Consider the following 15,105-nt stretch of genomic DNA (forward strand, 5'->3'; position numbering starts at 1 on the left):
AATATATATACCGGATATATATATATATATATATATATATGTATTTGCAGCGATGTATTACGCTGTAAACTGCATAGAAAGAACTGTCATGCGTTGCTACGACGTGAGTTTAGAAGCCGCGTAAATATGGCCGCGGTAATAATCTGTGGTTAATATTGTCCAACGTAATGAGTATGCGTGATGTTCATGATTGCTTTAGTTGGCGAACGGTGATGAGATCAATGTGTCATCAATTAAGATGAGCGAAAGGAAGTTTACCCGCGGCCTGGGTAAACCGGGTATGGCCGCTCAATTACGAGAGACTGTCTCTCAGGTAGTACGTGAAAGTACGGTACAGGTAGGTTTCTCTATCTGATACATTTGCCGCTAAATTTTATATAGATTTTTTTATTATTTTTCGAAAAAAAAATATGTAATAATTAATACTAATGAAAATACATTTTCTTTTCAATTATTTATTAGAATCTTTATAATATCGTTAATTCATTATTTATGGTAATTACTGTCAACTAACCCGGGAATAACTATAAATATTTCAAGCTAAAGAAGAGATAAACATGATGAATATCAATTTTTTACTTATATTTTTTAAATGTCATCCATTATTTTAATTTCTTATGTACTAAGATTGAAATTCTTTTAAAGATAATATTATTCATATGTCCATTTATGGTAATAATTTGATTTATTGTTTATTAATTATTTTTTTTAGTTAAAAAACATAATTTCTTATTTTTAGATAAAATTACATTTTTATATATTTTTAATTTATTTATAAATTAATATTTAATTCTTAAATATTATGTTATTAAGTTTTAATATACATATATAAATTATATATTTGTATATAATATAATTATTATATTTTAATTAAAAATTTGTAATTTTATAGTTTTTAATTATTATAATATTCTCTTTATTTTTTTATTATTTATTTTATAAAAATATTTTAATTTCAGAATAAACCACATTTAGTAGAACCTATAGATTTTGAAAGTTTTGTATTAAAGAATAAAACTTTATTACAAAATGATCCTCAGAGAGAGCTTCTATTATATCCTCAAGATGATGTTTCAGTGAGTATTTCTTATCTACTTAAAAAAATTTACATCCGTTGCATGAATAGATAAATCATCATATAGATTCGTATATAGGATGTTAATAATATTATGCTACTTTTAAATCTATTTTTTTAAAATTATAATACAGGATTTTTTAAAAAATTTTTTTATTTATAAAAATGTTATATTTAATTTTTAATGTCTTATAACATAGATATATTTAAAATATATATAATAAATAATATATATTTAATATCTAATTATTATATATATATAAAATTATTATATAAATAATTTATGAAAATATAATAATATATATATAATTTTAATAAAAAAAAAGGAAAGATATGGAAAATTATAAAAAATATTAAATATGAAAAAATGTTAATTTGATTTTAATTATTTTTATTGTTTCATTATATCTTTTTTTAATATAGCAAGTGGTATTACCTAGAAGATACCGTACTCTTGTACCAACTGTATCACAAACTTCAGATAATGAGGAAGGAGGAGAAAATCTTCTTACAAAAGAATGTTTACGAAGTTATACATCTAATTGGAATCTCATACATTATAAATATTCAGCATATAGTGGAACTTATCTTGAATTACCTAAGTATGACTTTATGTTTAATGATAATTAATATATATATAATATATATATATATATAATATTGATAAATATTTTTAAATGTTTTAATCATGAAATAATTTAATTAATTAATAATAAATTAATAAATAATATTTGATAATGAAATAATGTTTACTTTATGAAATAATGTTACTTTAATATTAATTATTCCAATATTTTTTTTAATAATATATTATATATATATATTTTGTATTAAATATATAACAAAGTATATTGTATTAATTTTTTTATATTTTCTTATTTTTTAGAATAGCAAAAATAGAAGATCTGAAAGATGAAGTGTATGAAATAGATACAGAAGTAGATCAGGTTGATGAGGTAAAATATTTTTATTTTTTCTTTCTTTTTTTTATATAAAAATAATTTAAGACAAAACTAATTTAAAAAAAATTAATTTTAAATGTTTCTTTATTTTTATAATATTAAATAAAGCTAATTTTTATATTATTTATATTTTGTTTTTTATTATAAAATAATAAATTTATTTTAAAAAAAGTATTAAATAATTTATTTAATTTCATTAGGAATTAACAAAGAATAATGGAATAACAAAAGAAGGTTATTTAATGAAAGGACCAGAAATTGGTAGCAGTGATCGTATGTTTGCAAATATTGGTTCAAAATCATTCAAAAGAAGGTTTTGTCATCTTAGACAAGAAGTTGATGGCACATATATTCTTGAACTTTTTAAAGATGAAAAAAAAGGTGAAGCCAAATTGACAATAGTAATGGATTTTTGTACTGAAGTTGTTAGGAATTCAAAACGTGGAAGATATTGTTTTGAATTAAGAATGAGCGGGACTCATAAATCATATACTTTAGCAGCAGATAATGAAACAGATATGCAGGATTGGTTACTAAAATTGAGCTCAGTATTACAACATTATAAACAACAAGAAGAAAAACGTGCTGCTTCATTAGAAAGAGCATGTAATACACCTCCTCCTTCTCCACAACCTATGCAGGTATTAGAAATATAAATAAACATTATTTGAATCTTTAATATTTGAAATTTATATAAATGGACTATTTTATTTATAATTCTATTTGATTTTATTATTTGTAGGTTTATGGAACACTCAAAGGCTTGGAGCAAAGTATGAATCCACAATTAATAAAATATTCTAGGGAAACGGATACTAGTATAGCATTAGCGAGACGAGAAAATCGTAAACAATTATTTAATATTTATCCTCATATACCACATATTAAACAACAGTTGGGAAATTGTAATGAACAAAATATTGATCCATACAAAGAACAATTTGGACAAAGAATTTTTGTAAAATGTGAAAGTCTTAAATTCAGATTACAAGCACCAATAGATGAAAAGGAATCATTATGTCAAGTGGAACCTTATCAAACTACATTAAGCCTTTATGATGCAAGAAATGGTAGAAAACTAACTGAAAATTTTCATTTTGATATTAATCATGAAGTTATTCAAGAAATGATAAAAGAATTAAGTCCTGTAGGTATCATGACGGAATCTACAGAAAATGTTAAACTACCAAATGACTTGAAAAATATACCGTTAGATTGGATTAAATATCCAAAACAGGTTTGTTTTTTTTTATTATTGAATTTTTAATATAATTTTTTATATTATTATATATTATCAATAATAATCTATATTTAATAATAATAATAATAATAATATATATTTTCCTAGGCCATATTTAGTATTAGTAATCCTCATCCTGATATATTTTTGGTTGTAAGAATAGATAAAATATTACAAGGAAATATATGTCAAACTTCTGAACCATATTTAAGGGCTACAAAAGATCCACGATTAGGTTTAAAAGTACATAAACAAGTTAGAGCATGTTGCCAAAGGTAATCTTATTATATTTAAAAATTGTATATTTGTCTGTAACATATTTTATTTAATAATTATAATTAAAAACAGATTGGGAAATTATAGAATGCCATTTGCTTGGGCTGCTAGGCCATTATTTAGATTATATAGTAATGAATTAGATACATCATCAGATTTTCCTGCAATATATAGGCAAGAAGGGAATAAAATAAAAGATGAAGAACTACTCAAACTTCTTTCAGAGTATAGAAAGTATGTATTATAAACATATATAATAAATTATTCAAATACATTTTGATATTCTTTATTATAGGCCTGAGAAACTTAGTAAATTGACTGTGATACCTGGTTGGTTAAAAATAAAAATTGAGTCAATTACAGATTTATCTGATAGTATGTATTTGAAGTATTATTAATATTTTTGTAATAGATATAATATTTTTAATATATAATACATTTTTGTTTATTTTTATTCTTTTTTTATAGATACATTATCTACATCTTTAGCACCTTTAAAACCATTTCCATTACCACCAATATCTGAACCTACTTTTGAAATTGCAGAATTTGAAAATATTTCAGAAAAAGATGTTCATCCATATACAACTTATATTAATCATCTTTATGTATATCCACAAACTCTTTGCTTTGATACACAAAAAATATTCACGAGAGCTAGAAACATTGCTTGCATTATTGAATTACGAGATGATGATAGTGAAAATACTACACCTTTAAGAGTATATAAAATATTGCTTTATAAATAATTGCGTTATTAATAAATAGGTACTAATTTCATCTTTTTATAATAGTGTATATATGGAAGACCCGGTACTCCACTTTTGTGCTTACGAGCGTCTTGTGCAGTTTTACATCATAATGCAATTCCTTCTTGGTACGAAGAAATTAAGATACGGTTACCACCGAAACTTCATGCAAAGCATCATTTACTTTTCTCCTTTTATCATATAAGTTGTGATATGAATAAGAAAAAAGAAAATGGTGTTGAAAATTGTGTTGGTTATGCTTGGTCTCCCTTGTTACATAAAGGAAGGTATGTTAATTGTGATTTATATATTATTAATAAAATTAATGAATCTAATTTTTATAATATATAAATGTAATATTTAAAAAAAATTATTTTGATTATTTTATATATATTTCATATATATATATAATAATAATCATATATACATTTTATATAGATTAAATGTAGATATGGATATGAATGTACAAACACTACCTGTAGCGACACATTTGCCACCAGGTTATCTTTCAATACAACCTCTTGGGTTAGGCAAAGGGGTAAAAATTTTTGTTTTATTAATATGAAAAAATAACAAAATGTAATAATTATTTGCAATTATTCCTAAAATTTAAAAAAATATCATTTTTATTCTAGAATGCCGGACCGGAAATTATATGGGTTGATTCCCAACGGCCAGTATTTACAGTAGCATTTCAGTTGATTTCAACAGTATTTACTCGTGATGTACATTTGCATAATTTATTTGCTCACATGGAACGTATCCTAGATACAAAATTAGGAGCAGTACCAGCAGATTCGGAAACGTGCAAAATATTGAAAGCTGCTCATGCTGTACAGTTAGTTACTGTTATTACATTTCTTCCTACTATTTTAAATCAATTATTTACTTTATTAATTTCTACAACAAATGAAGAAGTTGGTTTATATATCATAAGAGTTTTAATACATTTTATAAATATGGTACATGAAGCTGGTAGAAAAGAAACACTTCAAGCTTATATCAAGGTAAACATTATTATATAATATAATAAAATTTATTTTATTACAAAATTATTTTAATTATTTTATATTAATATATTTTACAGTTTGTTTTTGTACCACCTTCTCAAGGAAACTATATTTTAACAGTTCATGAACAATTAGGAAAACATCTTCCTACATTATTGCAACTAAGCAATACTGATTTTTTAGTAGTAAATAAATTTATGCATCACTCTAGTTTTTTTTTTGAGATAATGATTAAAAGTATGGCACAGCATTTGTTATCAACAGGAAGAATAAAAGTAATAATAAAGTTTTGCAATATATGTAAAATATAATTTAGAATGAAATTTAATTCAATTAATATTTCAATTATTTTGTAGATGCATAGAAACGAAAGATTTTCTAAAGAATATCATGAAAAAATTCGAAGTTTAGTGGAAGTTATTATGCCTTATCTTATGAATAAATATAAAGAAATGCCAGTTGAAACTCATGAATTGAATAAAAGTCTTGCACAATTCTTAAAGGTAAATAAATAATATAAATAAGTTAAAAAAAGTAAAATCAATAATTATTAATCTAAATATTATATCATTATTTTTTTAAATTATTGACAATAATATTTTATTATTTTATTATAATATATATTTATACATTTGTTTACAATAGAGATGTCTTACATTTATGGATCGTGGATTTGTTTTCTATTTAATAAATTTATATATGGATAATTTCTCTCCTGGTGATCAACGTACATTACATGATTTTAAATTTACATTTTTACAAATAATCTGTTCACATGAACATTATATATCATTCAACTTACCAATGATGCAATCACGAATTACTTCTAGAGGTAAAATTAATTAATATTTATTATATTTGATATTTAAAATTATATAATATAATCATTTTATGCTTTATTTAGAAGATACAGAGAGTGATCCAGAATGTGATGGTATGTTAAGTCATACACTCCCGTGTTTATTGTTATTGTAGCTAGTGAATGGGAGTTGCACAGAATTATCTCATTATTAATCACTATGAATCAGTAGATGTTTAGAAAATAATTTCATTCTTATTTATTGCTATGCAAGACTGTTTCATTATATTATATTAAAATGCACTGAAAATCGTAAAGTGGAATTTATAAAATATTGTATAATTTTGTAATATATAATACAATAAGTTAGATTTACATAAATTTATTTTATATTGATTATTAGATAATTATCATATTTTTAATGTAAAATTTTATATTTTTATCTTAATATTTATTACTTAAAAACATTTTAATACAAAAGAAATGCATGAATTTGCAAATAAGATTGCAATTATAATTAATGAAATATTAATATTTTTAAATGATGAACAATTTTATAAAATATATTTTTTTTTCATTTAAATAATAAATGTTTATAAAATAATTAATAATTTATAATAAACTAAAGAAAAAATTTTCATTTAAGTTATTTTAATTTTATTTATTATCTTCAATATAATTAGGTGGTCCTTGTATGTGCATATTTTTCTATTCTCATATTATTTAAGATTACAATATATTAAATAAATTAATTTTAAATATTTCTTACAGATTTAATAAGTGAATATTGTTTATCTGAAGATTTTTGCAAACATCATTTCTTAGTTGGACTTTTAATGCAAGAAGTTAGAACATCTTTAAATGAAATTTTGCAAATTCGTAAAGTAGCAATAGCTACATTGAGAGATTTAATGGCAAAGCATGAACTTGATGAAAGATATCAAAATAAGGTAAACTATTTTTATTTATTTTTTTATGACTTTATAAATTATATTTTAATATGATTAACATTTTTTAAATACAAATATTATTTAAATATAATTTGAATAATTATTAAATATAATTTGAAAATAATATAATTTTATTATCATAGGGTCAATTAAGTAGAATAGCATCCATTTATATACCATGGTTAGGTATTGTACTAGAAAATCTACATCGATTACAATCTATACATGACAACAGTAAAACAGAAATTAAACAAAATGGTGCCAATAGAATATCTACTAGTAGTTCATTTTTGGCAAATAAAGATACTGCAAGTAATGTTACAACTACTGGAACTCCAAAATCAATTCATAGGTATATTTAAAGTTATTTTGTTTGAAAAATATGCAAGTGAAAAAAATTAAATTTATATAAAAAAATATATATAGGCTTACATTACATTTGGAGACTCAATCTCCGATAAGAGCATCTATGCATCTACGAGATTCTACATACTTCGCAGCCATAGCAGGTCAAGGTTTAGTTAATGGATATTCTTGTACTAGTATAGAATCAGATACATCAACAATATCTGGTGCTTCTCAATCTAATATATCTCAAGAAACTACTATTATTCGTGAACCAATTGAAAATGGTACTGGCGAAAAGAAAAGACATTCTCGTTCTTTAAGTGTTACTCAATCATCACCTAGATGCGATAAATTGCAGTCATCAGAAGTTAAAGATATTTTACTTTGTTTTTTATTTGTGATAAAATATTTGGGTGACCATCAAGTTATTGCTTGGTGGCAACAATGCAGTGATTGTGAAATTTTAAGTTTTTTTACAATAATAGAGTAAGTTAATATAAGTTAATATTAAATTAAATATAAAAACTATTTTTGATATAAATATATTATATATTATTATATATTAATTTTTGATTTTAGAATGAGCCTTCATCATTTTAAATATATTGGTAAAAGACAAATAACTACAAATATGGTAAATAATTCTGGAAAGCCTCGAACAGTGAAAGCAATGACATTACCAGCTAGAATGGCACCTCCTGATTTTTCTAATGAAGGTCCTACTACTAGTACTTTACAACCACATAATACTACTGTAAGAGAAAATCTTGTTGAAAATGATAGTGGAAAGATGCATCAAGTTTTATTAGAAGCGAATATGGCAACAGAAGTTGGTCTCATTGCATTGGATTGTTTAGGATTATTTTGTATTCATTTTAAGGTATAAGATAATTGTAAAAAATTTAGATTTGATATGTTATATTGTATGTTTTTTATATTTTAAATATATTTTATATTTTTATTTTTAATATTTAATATTTTTAATATTTAATATTTTTTTATACTTCTTTTATAGGATGTACTTTTAGCAACAGATGGTGACAATCCCATTATGCAAAAAGTATTTAACATATACTTATCATTTTTGCAAGTTGGACAGTCTGAAACTTTATTACGTCACGTTTTTGCTAGTTTCAGAGCTTTTTTGAATAATTATTCTATAATTCTATTTCAAGGTATAAAATTTAATAATTAAATGAAATTTTTTTGAAATAAAATTTAATAATTTTAATTGAGTGATTATTATTTTATTATTCTTATAGGCAATGCAATTTTATGTGGTCGTTTATGTTATGAATTATTGCGTTGTTGTAATAGTAAGTTAAGTTCTATCAGGCAGGAATCCTGTGCTTTACTTTATCTTCTTATGAGAAGCAATTTTGAATTCACTAGTAGAAAAGGATTAACTAGAGTTCATTTACAAGTAAGAAAAGATCGAAAAGATAATTTTTCTTTTTACATTGGATTAATTATAATTATATTTTTTATAAATATTAATACATTATATTTATAAAAAGGTAATAATATCTGTTTCTCAAATGCTTGGAAATGTTATTGGATTAAATAATTCAAGATTTCAAGAATCATTATCATTAATAAATAGTTATGCTTCATCCGATAAAGTGATGAAAGGCACTGGTTTTCCAGTTGAAGTTAAAGATCTTAATAAAAGAATTAGAACGGTTTTAATGGCCACAGCTCAAATGAGAGAACATAACAATGATCCTGAAATGTTAGTAGATTTACAACATAGTTTAGCTAATTCTTATGCTAGTACACCTGAACTCAGACATACATGGTTAGAAACCATGGCTAGAAATCATGCAAGAGATGGAAATTTTTCAGAGGTATATATTTTAAAATTTTATCAAATATAATTTTTAAATGAAAAAATATTTATGATATTATATTCTCATTATTTTCTTAGGCTGCTTTTTGTCAATTACATATTGCTGCACTAATAGCTGAATATTTGAAATTAAGAAAAGTTCATACATGGGGAGCAGAAGCCTTTGATAAAATTTCTAAAAATATTTCTAGAGATGAATGCAGTCTTAAACTTGATGCTGGTGAGATTTGTATGTTTTACATGTATTTGTATTGTATTTTATGTTTTTATTATTTTTAATTCTCTTTTTTATTTTCGTATTTTTTAATGTATATATTTATTAATTAGAAATTTAGATTAATTTTTAAATTTTTCTTGATTAATATAAATGTTAAAAAATTACTTGGAAATAAAAATTATATTTTTTAAAAATAAAATTTTATAAACATATATTTTAGGTGTACAAGATATTCATTACAATGAATGCATACTTCTTGAACAATTGGAAATTTGTGCTGAGATGTTGGAAAAAGCAGAACGTTTTGAACTTCTCGGACATTTATACAGATTAATAGTTCCTATGTATGAAGAGAAACGAAATTATGAAGCGTTAGCAAATTGTTATTCTCACTTGGCACAAGCATGTAATAAAATTGTTGAAGTTACAAAATCCGGAAAAAGACTTCTTGGAAGATTTTATAGAGTTGCATTTTTTGGTTCAGTAAGTATTAATATTTGATAATGCTCTTTTTATTATATTTATATATATTTATAATTTGTAATTATTTGTAATTATATTTTTTAGGCATATTTTGAGGATGAAAATGGACAAGAATATATTTATAAAGAACCTAAAGTTACATCTTTATCAGAAATTTCAGAACGTCTTCATCATTTATATTCCGAAAAATTTGGTTCGGAAAATGTTAAAATGATAATGGATTCTATACCTATTGATATAACTGAATTAGATCCAAAAATAGCGTATATTCAAGTGACGCATGTCACACCTTATTTTGAAAAATATGAATTAGAAATACGACAAACAGAATTTGAGCAGAATCATAATGTATTATGTTTTATGTTTGAAACTCCATTTACTAAAGAAGGAAAACCAAGAGGTAGTCCAGAAGAGCAATGGAAACGTAGAACAATTCTTACAAGTAGGTTTGTCATAAATTTTATTTATAATTTTATTTATAAATTTATTTTTTAATTTATATTATATGATTTTAGCACAATATTCTTTCCCATATATTAAAAAACGTATTTTAGTAGTTGAGAAACGAATAATGGAACTGAGTCCAATTGAAGTTGCTTTAGATGAAATGCGACAACGTGTTCAAGAATTAGAAGATGTAGCTCTTATAGGCCCAACAGATGTAAAAAAATTACAATTAAGATTACAAGGAAGTATATGTGTTACTGTCAATGCTGGACCACTTGCATATGCTTCTGCATTTTTGGATCCTGCTTTATCTCCACAATATCCAGACGATAAAGTTGAAGAATTAAAAGATATCTTCAGGTATATTTTTTAAAAAATATATCTTATGAAATATACATATATATGAAATTATTTCTTTAAATATCTCATATTGATTTTTGATTATTAAATTTATAATTTCATATTATGCGATTTTTTTAGAGAATTTGTTAAAATATGTTACACAGCTCTTCAAATAAATAGCAAACTAATTACATCTGATCAACATGAATATCAAGAAGTATTACGTGAAAATTATCAAAAACTTTGTCAAAATTTATCTTCACTACTTGGAGAATCTATTTGGCCTGATGAACAAATTGGAAATTTTAAACGTAACAGCGCTGCTTTATTTAGTGCTATCAGTGGTGCTAATAATCATACAAATACAAGTTAAAATAAAAAACTATTAAAATGAAATCATCTGCAATTAAATTAGCTTTATTTTTTATGCATTTTTTTGTATAAGTGAATGGTACAAATTGGGTTTTAATTATATTAACCCATGATTAATTTGCATACACTAAAACAAATTCGTTATAAATAATGAATAAATGAATGTCATTATAATCGTAAGTAAGATTATTATTATATATTTACTTAAATTTTTTAATTTTTTATAATCAAATTTATTTTTTTTTTTATACATTGCTGATATATCATGATATATTATTAATTTTATTTTTTTTTTTCAAATTTTAAATAAGAAATAACTAAGGTTTTTTTATTTTTTTTTTTAATAGAACAAAAGAATATAAAAATATTCTAAAATATTATTAAAAACATTTAATTTAAAAAATATTTTAAAATGATATATATTGCTCTCTTTAATTAGTATAAAAATATTACTCGAGGCCTATTTCTTAAAATTAATTCACTGCCATTAATATATTTAATATATATTCTGTCTTTTTTAGATAATTGTGTCAATTGAAATTTTATATATAGACAGAAACGATAAAATGCAAAAAAAATACTATTCAGATATTTTATTTCTATGAAAGATATACATATTAAAATTTTCCTAGTTGCAAGATTTATAATAATCTATATTGATATATAATTAAGAATATTATATATATATATTTATTATTATACATTTAAATCTAGTTAAATGTAGTATATTTTGGTGTCAAGCACCTAAAGGGGCATTTATACATATACAGAATGTTATTAAATATATCTTTGGAGAATAGATTCTAAACACTAAAAAAATGTGAAAGTTGATAAAAATATAAAATATAAAAATTTAATATGATATCATATGATAATGATTCAATATGATTCAATTAATCAATATCGTTTATAAATCACTTAAAAAAATAAACTTCAATATTTTTAAAAATCAAGTTTTATATTTGTCCTGGTATACAGAATCGATTTTTCAAAGATATTCTACTAGTATTTAATAGCATTCTGTATATGTACATATTTTGTAAGAATTCAATGATTTGTATATTAAAATATGTTAAATGTGTAGAGTTTAATTTGTATATATTTGTATAATTTATTCTATATATATATATATATATATATATATATACATACATACATATATATATATATATATATATATGTATTATGTAAAGAAGATGGAGCTAGCAATTTTATATTTATTCAATTATTATTAATTGAAAGAGGAGATTATAATATAATCTGTTACACGTGCGCATATGCACATATCAGAAATGTGAACAAATTTTAATATTTAAACTTTCGTATAATTTTTTTTATAAATTATATTTTATAAAAAATTAAATTAAAAATAAAAAAACAAGGTTTTACACAGTAGATTATTTAAATTCATGTAAAATATTTATATCTCCTCATTTTAATTAATAAAATTTTATGGACTATGTACTTAACAAGAAAATCTTTTTAATAATTAAATTTTTGTTTTATATTGTACGCATATCTTCTTTATATAATTTTCTTGTGATAAATTTCTAACAGGGAGTAATATTTTATCATATTTACATATTAACTTGATATGATTTTTTTTAAAAATGTAAATAAGAATACAAATATTTGAATTTTTACAACATATATAAAATATAGAATTAAATATTTAATATTTCATAAAATTGAATAGCTTATTATTTTTATTACATACAAAATATCATATTAGTAGAAAAAATTTTGTTTTATGCAGATTTTATTTTTTATTTAATGAAATTTCGCTGAACATTACATGTATAAAGCAATGCCAATGTTAATTATGTTATAGATATTATTCGAAAAAATTTTTGGAAAATTTATGTATTATATAAATTGTATGTAATCAATTTGTATTGTATATGCAAATGTAATTAGTATATATAAAATATTATGTTTTAGAATTTATCTCATATGTGCAAAAATTGTTTTATTGAATACACATTTTTTATATGCTTTATACATTTGTAATTTTAGTAGTACAAAACTGCTTATATAATACTGCAAATAAAAAATAAAATATATAATAAACGCACAAATATACAATTACAAAAAAATGATTCATTTTAAAATTTAATATAATATATATAGTGCAATTATATAATATATAATAATGTATTAATAATTTTTATATTTTATTCATTATTAAATATTTAATTATGTGATTTTTAACATTAATATTTTATTGTCAAAATTACAATTTTATTATACATTTTATTATTAATTTGAGAATTTGCAAAATGGATGTACAGTTCTCATATTATAAAAAAAAGGCTAAGTGAGAAATTATATATTTCAATATGTAAATTACAAAATACTAGGCTTATAATAAAATTTAGTTATAAAATAAAACTATGAAACTATGAAATATTCGACTGTTGTAAAACTTGTGTGCCATGGCATATTATTTCTTTTATTCAGACTACACTTATTGCACAGATGAGTCTGAATATTTGGAAATACATGTTGTTATTTGTCTCAACGGATATAATAAATGATACTACTAGAAATAGAAATAATTATATTTACTAAACTCTAAATTGTTTATATTTACTTTTTTAAAAAATAATTATGTTTAGAAATAATTATATTTCGTATATATGATAACATCTTAATTTTTCATAAGGAGTTTAAGTTAGATTAATTTTCAAAGATTCATTCTTTTTTCAAGTGCAAGTTTTAAAAAATTCTTTATATAAATAAATGAGGCAATAACATTATAAAATTCATTAAAATTTTTAATCAAGTATATATATATATATATATAGATATGTTTAAATTATAATTATAATAATTAGAAGATCAAATATATTAATTATTATAACACATTTAAAACTAATTATGTATTACAAATCCTAAAATTATGTTATAAATATTTTTTAAAACTGACTTGTGAAAATTTAGTTATATTCCTTTATTTTATATGTATATGCATGTATATGTACATACATACATATATATATATATATATATATATATATATATATATATATATATGTATGTATGTATATGTGTATTTATTTGGTTAGATATATTGTGTATACACACACACACACACACACACATACACACAAAATGTAATATTTAGTTTTTGATTATTACATAAATGAATATATGATAATGACAGAATTGTTTCAAGTTTATTGTATAAAATTTGAAAATATGTTTTGAAATATAGTGCCTCTTTAGTTGCAAAAATTTGAATGAAAGTCAGAATACTGTCCAATATGTTAAAAAGAATGATTTTGATAACTTAAATATAAGTCTGACCATAGTTTATAATATATTGCACAAAATACGTGATTAATAATATGAACTTTTATAAAAAGAAAAAACATGTAAACGTATAAGAATAAAAAAGAGTTCATAAGTATTCAATAATAAAAATGAATATGACGCATGAAATAAATGTTGCAACTATGTAAGTAATACAGTGTAATCGTAAGTTTAACAGATAAAAAATTAAATTGAGCACTAATACTATAATAGAAAATTGCTTTTTAAATTTTGTTTTTATCTGTTACATATATATTGAATTTATAAAAACATGTAATATTACATTAGCAATTGCATTAAAAATTATATCAAATGACTTTGTATATTTTATTGAATCTTAATATTGCGAAAATAATAAAATGATTTGTTTATTAAATTAAATAAATTAATGACAATAAGTTTATATATACTAGCTTATTTCATATTTAAAGTATTCTGATAAAATATTATTTATTGTGGATTAATGATGTCATAACTACCAGTATATTATAAAATATAAATTATATGATATTGTGTTTATTGATTCATTGTGATTAAAAATAAATAATGAGGAAAACACTACGATTCTTTTTATTATTAGAATAAATAAAAATAGATGAATTACATTAATAAATTATAATATAAATTATAAAATATATAACTTATAAAAATAATTATTCGTATCATTTGTA

The 15,105-nt window shown here is 21.7% G+C and overlaps 1 protein-coding gene across 5 annotated transcripts; it reads left to right on the forward strand.

Moving 5' to 3' along the window:
- Positions 1-69: 69 nt before the first annotated feature.
- LOC108002160 (dedicator of cytokinesis protein 9) lies at positions 70-14,837 on the forward strand. Of its 5 annotated transcripts, none has more exons than XM_062087062.1 (30): positions 70-337; positions 960-1,076; positions 1,499-1,677; positions 1,962-2,031; positions 2,238-2,678; positions 2,780-3,274; positions 3,386-3,552; positions 3,626-3,787; positions 3,849-3,928; positions 4,022-4,275; positions 4,348-4,589; positions 4,741-4,840; positions 4,938-5,309; positions 5,390-5,587; positions 5,669-5,815; positions 5,958-6,144; positions 6,217-6,246; positions 6,883-7,061; positions 7,205-7,413; positions 7,488-7,895; positions 7,989-8,289; positions 8,425-8,584; positions 8,672-8,832; positions 8,927-9,256; positions 9,337-9,487; positions 9,696-9,958; positions 10,043-10,400; positions 10,474-10,765; positions 10,886-11,295; positions 11,641-14,837. In XM_062087062.1, the coding sequence occupies exons 1-29, from the start codon at positions 239-241 to the stop codon at positions 11,118-11,120; spliced, it is 6,387 nt and encodes a 2,128-aa protein (XP_061943046.1). In that variant the 5' UTR covers positions 70-238; the 3' UTR covers positions 11,121-11,295; positions 11,641-14,837. The 5 variants fall into 5 exon arrangements, with proteins under 5 accessions (XP_061943046.1, XP_061943047.1, XP_061943048.1 ...); XM_062087064.1 differs by having other exon boundaries at positions 71-337; positions 9,337-9,478; XM_062087063.1 differs by having other exon boundaries at positions 10,886-14,837.
- The last annotated feature ends 268 nt before the right edge of the window (positions 14,838-15,105 follow it).

The sequence above is a fragment of the Apis cerana genome, linkage group LG1 (assembly GCF_029169275.1).
Source record: "Apis cerana isolate GH-2021 linkage group LG1, AcerK_1.0, whole genome shotgun sequence".
Classification (NCBI taxonomy): domain Eukaryota; kingdom Metazoa; phylum Arthropoda; class Insecta; order Hymenoptera; family Apidae; genus Apis; species Apis cerana.

Bases quoted from the DNA above. Each gene is read 5' to 3' on its own strand.
- LOC108002160 (XM_062087063.1), top strand. From the start codon at position 239: ATGAGCGAAAGGAAGTTTACCCGCGGCCTGGGTAAACCGGGTATGGCC. The intron at 4,841-4,937 runs GTAAAAATTTTT...TTTTTATTCTAG, and splicing joins CTCTTGGGTTAGGCAAAGGG to AATGCCGGACCGGAAATTAT. The intron at 8,833-8,926 runs GTAAGAAAAGAT...ATTTATAAAAAG, and splicing joins TAACTAGAGTTCATTTACAA to GTAATAATATCTGTTTCTCA.